The sequence below is a fragment of the Podarcis raffonei genome, chromosome 7 (genome assembly GCF_027172205.1).
Source record: "Podarcis raffonei isolate rPodRaf1 chromosome 7, rPodRaf1.pri, whole genome shotgun sequence".
NCBI classification, from domain to species: domain Eukaryota; kingdom Metazoa; phylum Chordata; class Lepidosauria; order Squamata; family Lacertidae; genus Podarcis; species Podarcis raffonei.
In genome coordinates, this window is record NC_070608.1 from 50,316,376 (window position 1) to 50,334,002 (window position 17,627).

General features: G+C 40.0%; 1 protein-coding gene across 4 annotated transcripts in view; it reads left to right on the plus strand.

Moving 5' to 3' along the window:
- The window catches only part of CEP192 (centrosomal protein 192), a 49,989-nt gene that overhangs the window by 171 nt on the left and 32,191 nt on the right, over positions 1 to 17,627 (plus strand). The window contains exons 2-18 of one of the 4 annotated variants that reach the window (XM_053396590.1): positions 1,548 to 1,737; positions 2,691 to 2,804; positions 4,344 to 4,495; positions 5,228 to 5,280; positions 5,754 to 5,883; positions 6,139 to 6,290; positions 6,932 to 7,075; positions 7,234 to 7,369; positions 7,679 to 7,746; positions 8,463 to 8,682; positions 9,110 to 9,241; positions 11,024 to 11,088; positions 11,175 to 11,372; positions 11,825 to 11,945; positions 13,270 to 13,364; positions 14,297 to 14,936; positions 16,726 to 16,956. In XM_053396590.1, coding sequence (XP_053252565.1) covers positions 1,571 to 1,737; positions 2,691 to 2,804; positions 4,344 to 4,495; positions 5,228 to 5,280; positions 5,754 to 5,883; positions 6,139 to 6,290; positions 6,932 to 7,075; positions 7,234 to 7,369; positions 7,679 to 7,746; positions 8,463 to 8,682; positions 9,110 to 9,241; positions 11,024 to 11,088; positions 11,175 to 11,372; positions 11,825 to 11,945; positions 13,270 to 13,364; positions 14,297 to 14,936; positions 16,726 to 16,956 — 2,818 coding nt within the window. In that variant the 5' untranslated portion in view covers positions 1,548 to 1,570. Of the gene's footprint in view, positions 1 to 1,547; positions 1,749 to 2,690; positions 2,805 to 4,343; positions 4,496 to 5,227; positions 5,281 to 5,753; positions 5,884 to 6,138; positions 6,291 to 6,931; positions 7,076 to 7,233; positions 7,370 to 7,678; positions 7,747 to 8,462; positions 8,683 to 9,109; positions 9,242 to 11,023; positions 11,089 to 11,174; positions 11,373 to 11,824; positions 11,946 to 13,269; positions 13,365 to 14,296; positions 14,937 to 16,725; positions 16,957 to 17,627 lie in introns of those variants that run through there. The other 3 variants (XM_053396591.1, XM_053396593.1, XM_053396592.1) reach the window with 3 other exon arrangements.

Genomic DNA, 17,627 nt, shown 5'->3' on the forward strand with positions numbered 1-17,627 from the left:
GTTTTTTTTTTTTTGAGGGAGCATGTTTTTCTCACTCGGAAGCGGCCGTTTTAGGTGGTTTTAGAGGCGGTTTCCATTCGGTCTTGCTTCCCGCTTCCCCTCCCTCCTGTGTCGGCGCCTAAAGCGAGTGTCGGGGAAGCTTTTTTTGGCGGGTGTCCCGAGAAGAGAGGACGGAGGGGCGGGAGCCCATTTCAGGGGGAACCTGGGGAAAAAAAGGCGCGCCCCTTTGCTTCCCTCGCGGCGCTTCGCTTCAGCCCAGCGCCGTCCTTAGCAGGAAAAACGCTAGAAATCGGCGCCCTCCACGTGTGCCTGGCGCAGTTATTTATATTCCGCGGTGGGGACAGAGTTCCTCTTGCTTTCCTCCTTCTGCTCTGCCTCGGAAGTGTCCATACTCCTTTCCTATAAGTTGCCCATAAGAAGGTCGATAACGGGGACAAAGCTGAGCCACATCTCGGCTCCGCAGCAAACTGTGAATGAATGCGATGCTAGACGATGCTGGTGTCAGGGAGTGTTTCTGAGCATGTGTAGAGGGCTGCTCCGGCCCCGTGCCCTGCTAATGTGCTATGGAAGACTACTTTGAAGCTAGCAACACGGACCCATATGGCTCCGGAACAGTTGCAGAAAAGAGCCCTTTTCTTTTAAAAAGTAATTCCTGTAAATTTAACAAGGCAGTTAATTGCTACTTTTGTCGTAAAAGAAATAGTCTTAATTTATCTTGCAGATTTGTGAAGTACTTGCCTTGGTGTGAAAAAATATATTTGGAGCTGACCAAAACTTAGTTGTGATTCAGAATTATTTTGTGCGCAGGAGAGTTGATGGTGCTTCTTACATTCCCCCACTCCCATAGTAAAGGTTTTGGTTGAAAGAGCATTAATGAAAAATTGAGTACATACACCATTCTCTCTGCTGTACCCCACTTCAGGTGCTGGCAGCCTCTAGAAACAGCAATAAACTCATGCCAATCGGCTTAAACAGCTAAATATAGCACCTGCACTGTGTGTAGTCAGCAATCTAATGAGCTGTGTTCCTGAAAAGAATTTATTTTGTTAAATGATTGACAACATGCATGTGTGTTTTGGTGCTTTGTATAACTTGATTTTGAAAATAAAAATACAGTAAAAGTTGCGTTCTGCAATTGTGATTGATGTAACTCTAATCTTGGACTGCTCTGGCATTTTGCTTTCAAAGAGCTTGTACCTGTTCCAGTCCTTCAAATGTGTGTTCCTTTTGCGTTTGGAATTTCTAGAGCGTATTGTGAAAGAATTTACTCAGTGTCTGTCTTTGTGGAAGATGTAGGGATACTGTGCTACTCTTGTGTTGGCAGTCATAGCAAAGTCAAACAACTGCACAGCTTTTCAGTTTTGTTTCTCAGTTATTGAGCTCCTGTAGCAATTTAGGAGCTTGATGACAGGTCAGTCTCTGACTGTACACTTACCATCTAGGAAACAAAGATTAGACAATGTGATTTAAAAGTACTGATAAAATAGAACATTTCTTGACTATTATCTTGCTGCCTATGTGTAACCTCTCTCTCTCTTACCCTTTAGGGCAGCTATGAGAAAACAGTATAATGGAAGACTTCAAATGTATTGCAGATGAAACGTTTCCAAGTGTTTTGCTCAACTCTGTAACTGGCTGCACCAGTGACATTTTTGACAATATCACAATTTCATCAACTCTTGGTATACCAGTTGCTGCTTCAACTGAAGCCAGACGGAAAACTGGCTCTCATGACGGGTAAGACGTTTGTTAGTTCATGACTAGAAATTCGTAGGTGAGTGTAGGGAAGAATGTATTGACTGAAGGATTGCTCATGGCTGGTAATTTCTAAATCTGAAACTATTTCCAGGCATGGCTTTCTACTTCCATCAGTGTATGATTCATGATAAAAATAGAATCTAGATAATTGGAAATCTTACATAAAATTTGTTGAAACGGAATTCAGCAAGCTCATCATTATGTGCTGAACTGTCAGACGTTGTGTAGTAACTTGGAGGCAAGTAAAGCAGGTACTGGCAAGGGGCTGTTTGAAGACTGCTTTCTCTCCTCCCAAGTGGTGAGATCTGGAGCAGGTCCCAGACATATTAGCATATTATCTCAGTTACCCTCTTGTGTGTAGAGGTGAATACCTGAATCCCTAGATATTAAAGCCATTTTTGCTAGTAGCTGTAATATACAGGGTTGAGTAACAGTAGCTGCTCTTGAGGCAGTTAGGTGGAGACTACTAGTAATTGCTGCTGACCACTGCTTTATGGGGAAGAACACTCCAGTACCCTTTCCAGGCGGAGTTGTGAAGCAGCTTGGGGGCTGCTGGCTTAGCACTATGAAGACATATAGTTCCTAGCAATGGTCATTGACATCAGCAGTATCATTTAGTGAGCCACCTCATAAGCTGCTATTATTAGGCAAGATGCTGAAAGCTGAAGACTATGGTGGGGGGAGGGGAAGCAAATATGTTCCTTTTTCAAAAGAAGAAGAAGAAGAGGACTGCTCTAACTATGATACACTAAGCACTAGAGTACCTTCTTCATTTGATTTTACCTTGGATTACTACTGGAGACAAATTTATCGTGTGGTTAATGTGAGGAGGTAGTGCCACATCATAAGACATTCCTGATCACTGAAATGGTCTTCTAAACCACAGAGCTGAGAACTTGCAAAATAATGGTTTTGTTTTCTCTGTATTACAGACAATATGATGAAGTGTCTTACATGGACAATAGATTCCCTGCTCCATTAGCATCTTCCTGTAGTGGTGAATCTGATTCTGATCCAAGAAAGAATCTTAACTTTCAGGATACTGTGTAAGAAGTAGATTACATAATTTAATGTTATATCTTGTGTTGGATCCAAAGATACATTTCTGCTCGCAGAAGACTCCCTTCTGCTTATAGATTAGAACTTTTTGATTCAACTTTAAAATTAACTTTCAAGAGATATTCTCTGACAAATAGGTTTCATGAATGCCTGATTTAAATGTTGCTGCATGTCTTATCACTTTTAACAGCAGAGATGGGGGTGTAATTTCATTATATATCTTTTGCCAACAGAAAAAACAACATTCCTCTTCTTCCAGCCTTCAGCTAATTAAAGAACCTATGGTCTTTTAAACTCTGTTTTTTATTGTTTTGCTTGTTATTTGTTATGTATTTTTGTGCTTTTATACAGTAAACTGCCCTGTGAAAAGTGGTATATAAATTTAATAAATATAATAATACTATAGTCCCCCAGATGTTGGACCTAAGCTTTCATAATACCTGACTGTTGGTCATGCTGATGAGAATTGCAGTCCAACATCTGAAGGTCCAAAGGTTCATTCCTGTTCTAGACTGCTAAGACCATGAAATATACTCCTTATGTTTTAAATCCTAAAATGTATGTTAAGATTAACCTACGGATAGTAATGAAAGCCCAACTCGGTTGTTCCTTAGACTAATTTCTGTGGCATGTGGAGTTGTCTCACAAGAGAACCTGTGGTCAGATTGTATCTAGCAAACTCACCCACTCAAGGCCACTTATGACTCTAGAAGCAAATCTTATGTACTCCCTATTAAGTTCTATCTTTTGCTTGCATGGTGTATATCATTTTTTCCAAATAATGACCTGTTGAAGGAACATAAGTTCCCTGTTAAAAATGTTTAGGTAGATGCTGCTAATAAACCTAGCTTGGGTGTGGTTGGTTTTTTTAAAGTGTTGAAGTAGATAACTACTTCCTGGCTTAGCTTGTTAAAAAGTACCTGTAAGATCCTAATATATTTTTCAGATTTTAGCCTTAGTTAACTTTTTCATTTAAGTTAGTCTAATATTGATATTACCAGTTGAGAAGCACTAGAAAATCTTTATATGTTGCTGGAAAGCTAAACTTGCCTCCCATTTCAGAATGATCATGAGAAATAACACTTTTATTCAAATACACCTACTATGTTGAAGCTAGAAGGAAAACACATGAGAATTGGTTTATGGAAAGATGTACTTAGTTTGTAAAATTTTGGAACAGCAAGCTATAGGCTAATATGCAAACTTAACTATAAAAATATTTATACATGTTAAACACAAATTAAATTTGAGTTGGAAACCTCTTATTAAGAATTGACAATGGCTGTATATGTTTTATAAACATGCCTTTTATTATATTATATTTTTAAATAAAATGCAGCCGGTTGCAGCTTCCTACAAGGGTGTGATCCAATCTACAAGATACCACTAGGGAAGTTATTTTGGAATATATAGCTTAGTGTGGTTCAGCTAAACAATGCAGGTGGAGCTGTCTGACATTAAGTATATTAAACTACTACTAAGCAGTTGTAAAATTAAGATTAAAACCTTCATTTTTACTTTCTCAGGGAATGCTGTAATAAAGCTGCAGACAATCAGTTGGAGTCAAACCAGCAAGGATCTAATGTTTTGCAGCAAAAGCACCAGCAATTTTCTAATGAAAGCTCTGGGAACCAGTGGCATTCTTTGCATGAGAGGCTTTCACTTCAACACTTGGAAGGTAGGCAGTTTTCACAGTGTCTGTAGGAATACTATTAAGCATTCTACAATGTATTCTGAAGTTCTGCTAAGTGTGGTGTCTTCATTTGTGATACTTCAAGTGTAATATAGCTTTCCTGCTAATAGTCACCCACTATGAGTTTCCCATCAGTTTGGAAATGAACTGGAGCTACCAAAAATAAGGTAGTAGCTGGCATCTACATAATTTGGCTGGCTGACTTGGTGGGAATAGACAAACTTGGATGATGGGGGAGAATGGAGTGGGGAGCTGTTGATCTACAGACCTAATTAGGCCTGCCAGACAATTTTATTTCTTTACTTTTATTTCATAAAATTTATGCCACTTGATTGTAAAAAACCTCAAAGTGGTTTAAAGTAATTTTGGGCAAACGAAACCCAAATTTCTCTGCACCTGAGCTCTTATGTGAATGTACTTGAAGGGTGCATTTAATTAAAAAATAATATTCTTGAATGATTCCATACTTGATTAGTTTACATTTGCTAAAGGTTCTTGATAGTGTTCAATTTTTATGCACAGTGCTAAGTGGGAGACAGTGACCCCCCCAAAAAATAAACTAGTGATATTTGCAGAGCAAGAGCATTTACATAAAATCTGCAAGCAATATATTCCATGTACCACTGTTGTTAAGAAATTCCTGGCAAATTCTTTGCTCTGCCTTTGTAAAGTGGGCTGCTAATGCAGTAGGGAAAAAAATTTTTTTTTTACTTTCAGATTTGACAGCTAGAATATTTGCTTCATTTGAAAAAGACAATGAAGACTACAAGGTAACTTTTCTGCAGTATGATCGATGTAGACTTTACAAAGAACTAATGTACTTTTTTCTAGCAAAAAGTCTTAAGTAGATAATGTCTTCTGAAGCATCACTCTCCATATACTTGGCCACACTCTCAAAGAATCCAAAGTAGTACTAAGGCAGGCTTTATCTTTGCAGAAGCCATGCTGTTCTTTCATCAGCAAGACTTCTTCTCTTTTATACTTTACCATTTTATCTTTAAAGCTTTCCACCAATTTAACTGGAACAAACATTAAGTTAACTTGTCTGTAATTTCTTGAATCCCTTCTATTTTTTAAAAACTATGCGACTTAAACGTAGGAGAAAATAACATCATGTTCTGCTTTCCTTGGGGGCATTTGATGAACACTAGAGAGTTTGATTGATCCAGCCAGTAAAAAATGAAATTATGGAGGAGATTCAACAATAAGTAATTCAAATTCCTGTATTGACTTTTGTTTGTAGGCTGTTTCATTAGAACATGGTCAGAAGAGGATAACAAATGAAATAGACAACAACACCAGGATCGGCTTTTCCAGATTTATAGAAAATGAACAACCACTGAGCTTTGCAAGCTTAGAAGGACATTCTACAGGTATTGCTTTAAAATTTGAATTGAACTTCCAGTTTATTTTTCTAAGGATGGCTCCACACTGCCAACAGCAAGCCAGATTATTTGTGCACTGGTGTTTCATGCGATGCATATGCTTCCTGCAGTGAACATGTGAAGTGCAGATGATATACAAATGTTCTTAAAACACCTGTGTGCATATATCTGGGGAACTGGAAGAATGCACGTGGTTCATACTTAATATCTGAACTAATGGCAAGCCGCTTTTTGCTGAATTAGAATATGAAATTGGAGATGAAGAGTTCTGTGATGGCCAACTGGAGACCTATTTTGAGCAGCTGGTACTACCAGAAATGCAGATGGAAGATGTTGAAGAACATGAATTTGGAGAACATGTTAAAGCCATGGAACTACCTTCAAATAGGAAAACTGTAAGTGAAAATTCAGTTATTCTAGTATTGGGGGTTTGTAGGCACACTATGACATTGTTCAGTCAGCATGAACAATTTTGTAAAAGGTGGTTGGGGGGGTAGATAATGTTGGTAACTTAAGGGAGCTGAAATGAGGCACAGTTCACTTGCCCCAAAGCTGCATCTTCTGCAGAGGATCCTAATAGCAATAATGCTCCATTTCCCTTTTCTCTCCCCACCTTCTACACAAGAACTACAAAAGAATAGAGAATGAGCAATATATGGAGATAAGGCAGCACACAGAGACTAGACATTCTCTCTAATGTTGTGTACTTGTGCTCGTACGCCCTTGCTGGTTGGTGAAAAGAAATGGTTCTGTTCAGACTTTCTGGGATGCTTCATAAGCACTACACTTGCGGTGCAAGTGGATCATGCTCTAACAAATTACATAAATAATCTTCTGCCGTTGTGCAAGAGTTCTTGGGTACTTGAGTTTCACCTGCTCTGAGCGTGATGAGCAGCTAGCCAACCTCCCAACTTTGAAGCTGTAGAGGTGTGCAGGGCTCATCCTGACACATTGTATGATGCTCCTTGCAAAGCTCCCCAACTCTAGAGCACATTGAAGGCATTTTGGCTGAAAACTAAAACTTAAAATTCTTCAGGAAAAGTTCCAGATACCTAACATTTGCCAGGCAGCAAGAACTGGTTCACCTGTTGCTAGCGACGAAGAACTGTATGAATTTAAGGAAGCTGGGCACAACGAAAAAGACAAGCAATTTATGCTGCCCGTGACAGCAAGGCAAGAGGTGCGTCATAATTAAGCTTGGCTAAATTTCTAGAGAAGACACAAACCTTTAACCAATGTAGTTTGGGGGTTGCTGAACGTGGGTTAAAATACATTTTAAGATTTTTTTTTTTTAAATTGCAATGCATTTGCTTATCTTTTCTTTTTTATTTGCAACAGGTAGAATGCGGTAAACCTAGTCTAAACTCTGGACACAGTGATAGTTCTGAAACGTTTCCTGCTGAAATGGTAGTTTACACATCTGATGTATGCAGTAGAACAACAGATTATCAACACGCTTCTTCAGATGCCCTAGGTAGCAGCTCTGTTATTGATGGTGACATTTTAATGTACTGAATGTGCATATCAATTTGGTACAACTTAGTTTATTCTGTCCCTCCTTAAAAGGCACAATCGTGTCATGACAAATTTTAAGCATCTTTTAAAAAATGCATATTGAATAAAAATGAATATAATGAGGAAAATATGGTATAGTAATGAAGCCCAAAGTACTGTGGGAATAACATGTTGATGCCTAGATGTGTTACCTATTAAATGTTTTTTTCTATTACAACATTTCTTTCATTTCATTTAAAATCAATGCTAAATAACTGTATCACTGCAGGTTGTCATGACTGTAGTGAGGAAGATGGAATATCTGTAAAGACGAAAACAGTGAGCAGCAGCAGAAATGTAAGTAGAGGACTGAAAATCAGAATCCATGTATTCTGGCTCAAGATACTGAGTTTGACCTAATGTTGGGTATCTCCTAGAGTAGACCCATTGAAATAAATAATCTTAAGTAACTTGTTCATGGGTCTACTCTGAGTATGAGTTGGATATCACCAGTTTCTTTTAACAGGGGATCATCTCTTTTTTAAATAAACCAGACTTCTTTTTGAGCAAGTGTTGGGGATACTTTTTGTTTCTGTTTTTTAAGGAAAACAGTCTGAGTAGTCTGAATTTCCAAAGCTTCTCAAGAGTTTATGAATCAATCAGACATGCAAATCCCTATTATTTTTTCCCAACCAGTAGTCATCTGTCTCATGCCAATACCTTGAGTAGGCAACATTCACTTGTTCCTTTTGTCCCTTCCTCCTCTCCCCATCACCACAATCAGCACTATAGTTAACAGTACCTAGCTGATGATCCTCTTTGCAAGCTGGAGGGAGCTTTCCCAGTAAAATTGCCCAAATGGCATACGCTACTTAACAGCAATGAACACTTTAAATTGCTTGCTAAAACCATACTCAATGAAAGTCCTTGAGCAATTATAGAAAACCTTACTACATGAGGTTATTTAAAATTGGTCTGGGAAAGTATCTCTTAATTGACATTAAAAAGAAAATGAACATTTTTGTCCAGTTAATAAAGTAACTCTCTCTCTTTCCTTTTGCTTTTTATAAAAGGATGCCACAAACGTAACCAACTGTGAATTAAAGCTAGATTCTCTCTACTTTAAATGCATTGCTGACAGTAATGCTGCTTCTGAGATATGGCACACAGAACAGCAAACCCAATTTCCTGATCTGTCGCAGCTTGCTAATGAAAATTATGTTCCTCTGGCTGATGCATACCTGTCTCCAAGTGCTTACAAAGGTTCAGAGCAATATGAATGTACAGCAGAAGGTTAGTTAAATGCTAGCTCCTGTGTGCTTCTAGATTGATTTTGAGATGTTGCTGATTTGGTGGGTGGCTGCTTTGAATGCTTTTGTGTTATGCCTGATGTAAACAGCACATGGCTTTAGTCTATACAGATGAAATACTGTAGCTTACTTGAAAATGAGAGTGGAACAAAAGTAGCTTTTGAATATCCTTGTTCAGTTTTGATTTAACCACTAAGTTAAAGCATGCATGTATTGCTTATTGTTGTTGTTTTTTTAAATCAACTCATTGTTAGCTTTCCTTTCCTTCCCCCAATGGTCAAAGTCTAGGTAGTAACATCCTTTGGATTAGGAACCTTATTTGTGCTATATTGTAATGTACTCATTCATGTACATGCGTATCATGACTGAAAGTGGAGGAAGCTAAAGACAACATGTGATTCCTTTTTTAGAGGACCCACCACATGATGTTGTGTATCAAAATGAAGATGGTAGATGGGTGACAGATCTTGCTTACTACACGTCATTTAATAAAGAACAAGTATCCAATTTCTCAAACTTAAGTGGAGACTTCGTAGCTGGATGTAAGTCTTATTATACTTTTAAATCTTTGGAAATGTCTTGGTTGCATATCACGTCCTAATCTTAAAAGAACAGACACCTGCATTTACAAAATATGTCAGTATCAGAAGGAGTTTTGTCGGAGCTCCCTTGATTTCTCAAGATTATTTTTTTCACTTCTGTTTTAAATTACCCCTTTCCACAAAGATACCGTATTTTTCGCACCATAGGGCGCACCGGACCATAGGGCGCACCCAGTTTTTTGGGGGGGGAAATAAAGGGGGAAAATTATTTCCCCCCCAGGCGCGGGGCTGGGGCGGGGGAAGCTTCCCCCGACCCCAGCCCCCAAACAGGCAGCTCTCTGCAAGCCGTGGGAGCGCTCCCACTGCTTGCGGAGAGGTCCGCGAAGCCTGGGCGCGCTGAGCTCAGCGCGCGCAGGCTTCGGCATGCAGGCAAGTCTCCGCAAGCAGCGGGACCGCTCCCGCTGTTTGCGGAGAGGTCCGTGAAGCCTGGGCGCGCTGAGCTCAGCGCGCGCAGGCTTCGGCATGCAGGCAAGTCTCCGCAAGCAGCGGGACCGCTCCCGCTGCTTGCGGAGAGATCCGCGAAGCCTGGGCGCGCTGAGCTCAGCGCGCGCAGGCTTCGGCATGCAGGCAAGTCTCCGCAAGCAGCGGGAGCCCAGCGCTGGGCTCCCGCTGCTTGCAGAGAGGTGTGCGAAGCCTGGAGAGCGTGAGGGGTCGGTGCGCACCGACCCCTCTCACTCTCCAGGCTTCAGCGAAAGCCTGCATTCGCACCATAGGACGCACACACATTTTCCCTTCATTTTTGGAGGGGAAAAAGTGCGTCCTATGGTGCGAAAAATACGGTAAGTAGGAAACATAGCAGGGGTCTTGCAAAGCTTTCCTTTGACCTGCCTTGAGTAAGTTTGTACTACAAGATTAATTATATGTTAGGACATGGGTCACCAAGATTCTCCACATATTTGTAGGTAATGTAATGCAGATGCCAATTGCATGACAGTGAAACAAAAATACTTCTTTGGGTAACTGAAACTTCAGTGTTAAAACAATTAACAGCATAAGTAACCTGACTTCTCTAAACTTAGGATATTAGTTTTGATAGACTTCAATTGTAGTATTACTTACAAAACTGCTGAAATTAAATAATGGTAGAGGAAAGGGGCTGGCATGGCTTTCAGATTTCCTTGCTGATAGCTCTGCTCCTTACAAAGACAGCAGCACAGAAGACCAGGGCTTCAGATGATACAAAAGCTTGTTTTTATTCAAAGCCGTTCTCCTTGAATAATAAATATCGGTCTTTTCTTACAGTTGGTATTACCCTAATATCACAAAACCACACAAAACTTTTAAATTTTATTTATTTCTTTGGATTTATACACTGGTGACATTTTTAGAAAAAAATCTCTTTAAGTAGCTACAAGTATCACGAAATTACAAATAGAAATCAGGAAATAATAACTAAATTATTTTTTAAAATCCATCAATTAAAAACATCATAGCCAGTAGCTGAACAGAATAACCCCCTTAAACAACTCAAGAAGCCTGAGTAAGCAAATAGGCTTTTAGCTGACTTAAAACATTCAGCTGATGGAGCTAAGCAAATTGCATATTAACATTACATGACCTTACAGGAAACTAGGCTCAGTACATAAAATATGCCTAATTTTTAATGTAATTTTTACTTCACGTTTACTTTACCTTTCACTCATTCATCCATTCTGCCTAGGGAATGTGGGATATGCTAAGAGGTTAATCGTTTCCTTTTCTTCCCTCTTACTCTTTGAAAAGCTGAAGCAATTGCTGTGATTGACCAAGATCAAGAAGAATTTGAAAGGGAACACAGATTTATTCAGGTAGGAAACATCGTAAAGAGGCTATTATAATCCTTTTGTCTATAGGTAATGATAATTCTTGACGTTTTTGTTTGCTACATTTTCAGGAAGAGAAAATGGAACTGCAAAATACCTCTGGATTAGAGGACTCTTCATGGAAATGTGTTAATAACGGCAACCCACTAAGAGGTTCACAAACTGACTTTAGCAAAGATGCTAGTTACCTACGGCTCTCTCTAGGAGAGTTCTTTGGTCAGAGGTCTGAGGCTCTTGGTTGTCTCGGAGGAGGAGGTGATGTGAAACGGGTACGTAGCTGTCTTGTCCACATACTTTTACCACTATATGTACATACTTGGTTTTTGACAAGATTCCTCTCAGACTACATAATAGAAATAAGTAAATGAGCAGGCTCATCGCTGAGTAATAGAGCATATGCTTTGCATACAGAAAATGCAGGTTTAGTGCCGTCCAAATTCATTAAAATATCTCTGATAGAAGGACTGAAAGAGATATATGCCTGAGACCCCGGAGAACTACTGCATTTTATGTAGCCCATTACTGACTTGTCCAGGAAGTAGTCTCATGTGCCTGTAAACACCTGTTGAGTTATTTTCTACAATGGACTGTGAAACATGGGCAAAGAAGCAAATATTTGAAGGCAAGTTTGACATCTTCCAGATCTAGACGCTGTGTTGGCCAGCTTCTATTACTACATGTTTCTCAAAGCATTTATCACGAACGTTGTTTCCTCTTACAGCCATCTTTTGGTTATCACATTACTTCACCGGAAAAGAGACAACCTCTTCCTTTGTGGAGGCAATCTGATGTATCTAGAACAAACACTGATGAACAGAATTCTCAGACATCTACTCTTCAAGGTAATTTCTTGTAAACCTAATAATTTCCCGTAAACCTAAGAATTCTGTGCAAGTAGCTGTTTTATCAGGCGAAGCCAACCTAGTGGCCTCCAAAGATTGTGAACTACAGTTTCTCATACTTCCCACTAGCATGGCTAATGGACTGTTCACAACACCTGAAGGGCATCACACTGGCCACGCATGATGTTAGCCAATTGTTCACTTCATTTCCAAAATCTGATTATGTATTGGGCCGAGTCTGATAACACTGTATAGCATACAGTTGCAGACTATGCTACTAGCCTGCCAACAGAGTTTAAGTGAGGGCAAGAAATTGGGGTCTGTGTTTTATATTGAGCATATTCCAAAATGGCATTAGAGGACTGCTCTGCCCCCTGGCAACCATGCTGCAGGGTCCTGCAGGGTTTCATGCTGTTTCATATTAATGTAAGGAGCAGCTCATATTTTTCATGCAGAGGGCAGGATTGACTCATGGCCAACCCCTCCAGGGGCAACATGTCAAAGTGGGCATGGCTGAAGTCTAAAAGTGAGGATAGCTAATTTTAAATTTCTTTTTTTTTAAAAAAAAAGACACAGAGGTATCACAAAAAGCTTTTGGTATCGTAACACTGGGGGTGCATAGGAACTTTTAAAAGTCATTTTCGGCTGTGGGTCAAAAACCCTGTTGGGGCTATATGCAGGCCAAGAGGTTTTTTTAACGGATTTTAAAATTTTGGTTTTAGTGCTTTATTATGTGTGGTATTTAATGGTACAGATATGTAAATCACCCCAGAATCTTTTCATGAAGGATGGCTTAGAAATCATAGGTATCCTTATGCAGCTTAGTATTATCCTCACACACTGTGCTTGGTATGAAAATAAGCAGTTAGAGTACAGATAGAATTAAATTGCTTTTACATAGGATTTTTGTTATTCCAAATAGATCTTAGATGTGTGCTTAATTACAGTTGTGTGGTGTTTACACTTAGAATGGCCATGTTCAGACAATCATTCATAGTGTCATAAAACACATTTCTCTCCCCTTTTCACATTGGCCAATGACTTGGATCTCCTGCCTTGCATTAATCCAGAATTCCCCATTGCATCCAAGCCAGGGAACTCTACATTAATGTGAGTTAACAAATCAGGTTAATAGAAGTATCTGTGCCAAAGCAAGTATACAACAGAAAGAGGAGGAACAGCAGCATGAAAACATGGATAATGATCTGAATATGGCTAGGCGCAGCATTAACCTTTGCAATTTGTTCTTTGCAATATACATTTCTTTTATTGGCTTATTGTAAGCAGTATTCTAGCGAACACAAGCTAACTTTTCTTGTCTTAGGGGATGTAGAAGAAAGCATTAAGGAAGACTCGCACTTTGCATCTGCTACATTTACCCTTTGTGAAGTGAGTGCAAAGGACAGAGAGGGAGGAAGGGTAAGTATTTAGATATCAAAAGCAAAATAAATATTTGTTAAAAAGTATTTCATTTCTTATAAGAATTCTGAAACAAATATTTCAGTGTGTCTAAAATACTGTATTTTTCCATGTATAAGATGCCCCCATGTGTAAGATGACCCCTATTTTTTTTAACCAGAAATTAAGTTGTTTAGCTTTTTTGGGGGTGGGGGAGGTCACTTCCACCAATTGCTCACTTGCCTGCCTGCCACTGCCGATTGCTTGCCACAGCCATTGCTAATTACACACCACGCCCCAGCCACCAATTGTCTGCCCGCTTGCTGCCACCAACAGCCCACCCACCCACCTATTTGCCGCAGCCGCCAGTCACCTGCCTGCCTTGCCACAGCGCCAATCGCCTGCCCAATTGCTGCAGCCGCAGCCAATCACCAGCAGGCCTTGCCACAGCCACCAATCACCCGCCCAATCGCTGCTGCCAGTCTCCTGCTTGCTGCTGCCATTGATCACATGTCCCCCCTCTATATTCACTATCTGTGTATAAGACGACACCCAATTTTTGCCTTATTTTTTTTTTTAGCAAAAAGCATTGTCTTATACATGGAAAAATATGGTACAGTTAAACCTGAAGCTGGAAGTTAAAACACTGTCTCACGAGTGGAAAACCTGGTCAATTTTTCTGAATAAATTGTCTGAGTAGCAGAACTACTACTGGATCAGACCAAAGGTCTGTCTAGTCCCACATTCTATTCTCAGTAGCCAGCCAAAATGACAATGGGAAGGCCACAAGCAGGACATGAGCGCGATGATGCAGTTCCTGTTTAAAATGCTCAATAACTGGTATTCAGAACTATACTGCCTCTGATATTGGAGGCAATATAACCGTTATGACACGAGTTCAGCTTTGCTACAAGATGTTAAAAATGTCAACTTTTCATTTTTCCAACTTCTAGGAGAAATGTGAAGACAGAAAAGTTGAATGTAAGCAGCATGAGCCATCTATATTAAGTATAAGCACAATTGCATCTGCTATTGCAAATGCTTCTGTTAGTACTGATCCAGCACAACTTGCTGCTTTGATGACGAAAGCCTCAAATAAAAATAGAGAAGTAACAAGCATCCCTGGAGGTGTCAAACCGACAGACTTTTCTGCCGCAAGTCAGTCATATGTCAACAATGTAGAAAATAGCACATTTGACATAGAGAAATATCTCAGAAAAACTGATGAAGTTGAGAATGACGGTAAACCCGAAAGCATAATTAAAGATGTAGCAACTGCCAGGGACTTGCATACAGTTTTGTACAAACAGGAATCTGAATTGCCTTCTCCAAGAGACTTGTCCAAAAGTAATTTGTCTATCAGGCATGGGGAAGAGAAGCTTAATCTAAGCATAATACATGAGGAAAACAGTTACAGAGACTCATCTTGTAAAACAAGTTTTGAGAAAAAGGAAATGGAATGTTTAAAAGCAGCATCTAACATAGGTGAAGACTTTCTTCCAAAAAACCTGACTACTTCTGTACCAGATTCAGAAAAGAGACCATCAGAAACTACTACCATATCTTTGGAGGATAGTGGAAAAACACTTCGCAGTAAGTCTTTAACATGTCTTCTAAACTGTTTGGTAGCTGTACAATTTTAAAAAGAACATTTACAACTGACATTCACAAAATGGCAATTATTTCAATGCAGCTTAATGAAAACTTTGGGTCAGTATGGCTTGTAATGAGAGAAATGCTCTTTTGCAGTGGAATAGATCTTTTGACCACACACATAACCCTCTGCGCCGCTCTTCATGTGGGCCTGCAAACAATCCAGGCAATCTGCATTGTGGTTTCTTATTTTTGTTTGCGTTGGGCAGCTGTGCTTAATAGTTTCAGAACAAATCAGGATACAAATCCAACTTCCAGCCATGCCATAATACCCTGGTGTGTTTGAAAGCTGCTAACCATAATTTTCCAGTTTAGATGAAATGCAAACTAATTAATGGAAGAGTTTGTGGTTTGTTTGTTTGTTTGTTTGTTTGTTTGTTTGTTTGTTTGCTGGCTTGCATGAAGGTACTGCATGTGCAGCCAGAAAGCTCACATATCAGCTTTTGATGCCCATATATGTTTATCTAAATTATTTCTTTTGTATACAACAAGGTTCCCAAACTCTGGTCTGTGAGCTGCATTCAGGTGGTCTACAGTGTGTCTGCATTCACACATATTACATTGTTTTATGTTGCATTACGGTTTGAATGCTATGGGATGCAAATTATGGTACAATAAAATACAATATAAACAATTAAAGATGCAATAAGAATACAATTAACATTCATACAGCTTCTATCACAGTGTGTTGTAAATGCTACAATAGGCAGAAAAATAATTATGTGGCCTGCCAAGATCATAAGTAATTTCCATTGGTCTGTGTGGGAGGAAGTTTGCAACTCATTTATAAGAGTAATAATAATAATAATAATAATAATTTATTATTTATACCCCGCCCATCTGGCTGGGCCTCCCCAGCCACTCTGGGCGGCTTCCATAAAACCCAAAAATACAGTAAAATATCACACGTTAAAAACTTCCCTGAACAGGGCTGCCTTCAGATGTCTTCTGAATGTCAGGTAGTTGTTTATCGCTTTGACATCTGCTGGAAGGGCGTTCCACAGGGCGGGCGCCACTACCGAGAAGGCCCTCTGCCTGGTTCCCTGTAGCTTTGCTTCTCGCAATGAGGGAACCGCCAGAAGGCCCTCGGTGCTGGACCTCAGCGTCCGGGCAGAATGATGGGGGTGGAGACGCTCCTTCAGGTATACTGGACCGAGGCCGTTTAGGGCTTTAAAGGTCAGCACCAAAACTTTGAATTGTGCTCGGAAACGTACTGGGAGCCAATGTAGGTCCTTCAAGACCGGTGTTAATATGGTCTCGGCGGCCGCCCCCAGTCACCAGTCTAGCTGCCGCATTCTGGATTAGTTGTAGTTTCCGAGTCACCTTCAAAGGTAGCCCCACGTAGAGTGCATTGCAGTAGTCCAAGCGGGAGATAACCAGAGCATGCACCACTCTGGCGAGACAGTCCGCAGGCAGATAGGGTCTCAGCCTACGTACCAGATGGTAAACAGCTGCCCTGGACACAGATTTGACCTGTGCCTCCATGGACAGCTGTGAGTCCAAAATGACTCCCAGGCTGCGCACCTGGTCCTTCAGGGGCACAGTTACCCCATTCAGGACCAGGGAATCCTCCACACCTGCCCGCCTCCTGTCACCCAAAAACAGTACTTCTGTCTTGTCAGGAGGAAGTTTGTGTGGGAGGAAGTTTGCAACGCATTTATAACCCTGCATCTCTGGTGTAAAGTCAAAAATATATAATTGGATTGTGAACACTTTTTTCTTTATCCAGCTTACTCTGAATCAGAAGGAAGAACCAGCAAGAACACACTGCCCCTCAGTTTAAAATCTGTTCCAATATTGCTTTCCCCTCTTCCTGTACACCCTAATAAGGAAAAAACTACATCCAATATTAAATACCAAGAGAAACAAGATGAGAAGATAATGGAAGAGAATGCTGCCTGCAACAATGAAAAACGTATAGCTTTTGAAAATATATCTGTTGATAACCAGAAAGATGTTGGTGAGTAGAGTATATATTGATTTCTGCCGAAGCCTGCTTTGAAAGTAAGCTGAAATAGTTTGTTATTTATAGGTTTATGAAGTTTATTCTTCATTCCTGTGCTTGATAACTGCTCTCATCTACTTCTGGAGGCTGTTTCTTGGCCTCCATTGAAGGAGAGCTGCTTTCCTCTGAGGCATGGTTGCTTTTACAGAACATTATTTCTTCCTTAGTTTTAGTTTAGTTAGGTGGGCTTGGTTTTGGGCTTCTGGGCAGAGAACCCTAGTCTACAGAACAAGGCAAGAAGAGGTATTATGTCTCCAAATTGTTCGCAGGAATCTAGGTCACTTGTCCTTTTTCTAGGCCTGTAACCAGGTACTAAGGGCACGCAGTTGACATTACTTGGATTTCTGAAATGATCTCACTTATTCTAACAGACCAGGACCTAGTTCAACATTATGTTGGCTTGCCCCAAAATTTCATTAAGATCTATACCCCCTGGATTTAAATGGAATTGTAAAGGACAAAAGGAGCACACTTCTCCCCATCAACTCTCACATTGCTTGATAGCAAGATTTGAAACCATAATTTTCCCCAATTTATTGTAGTGTTTGCATGTGATTTTCAGCAGAAGCAATTTCAATCTGGACTAAAATGTGGCAAAATACAGGTGTCTTAAGCATCTTACTGAG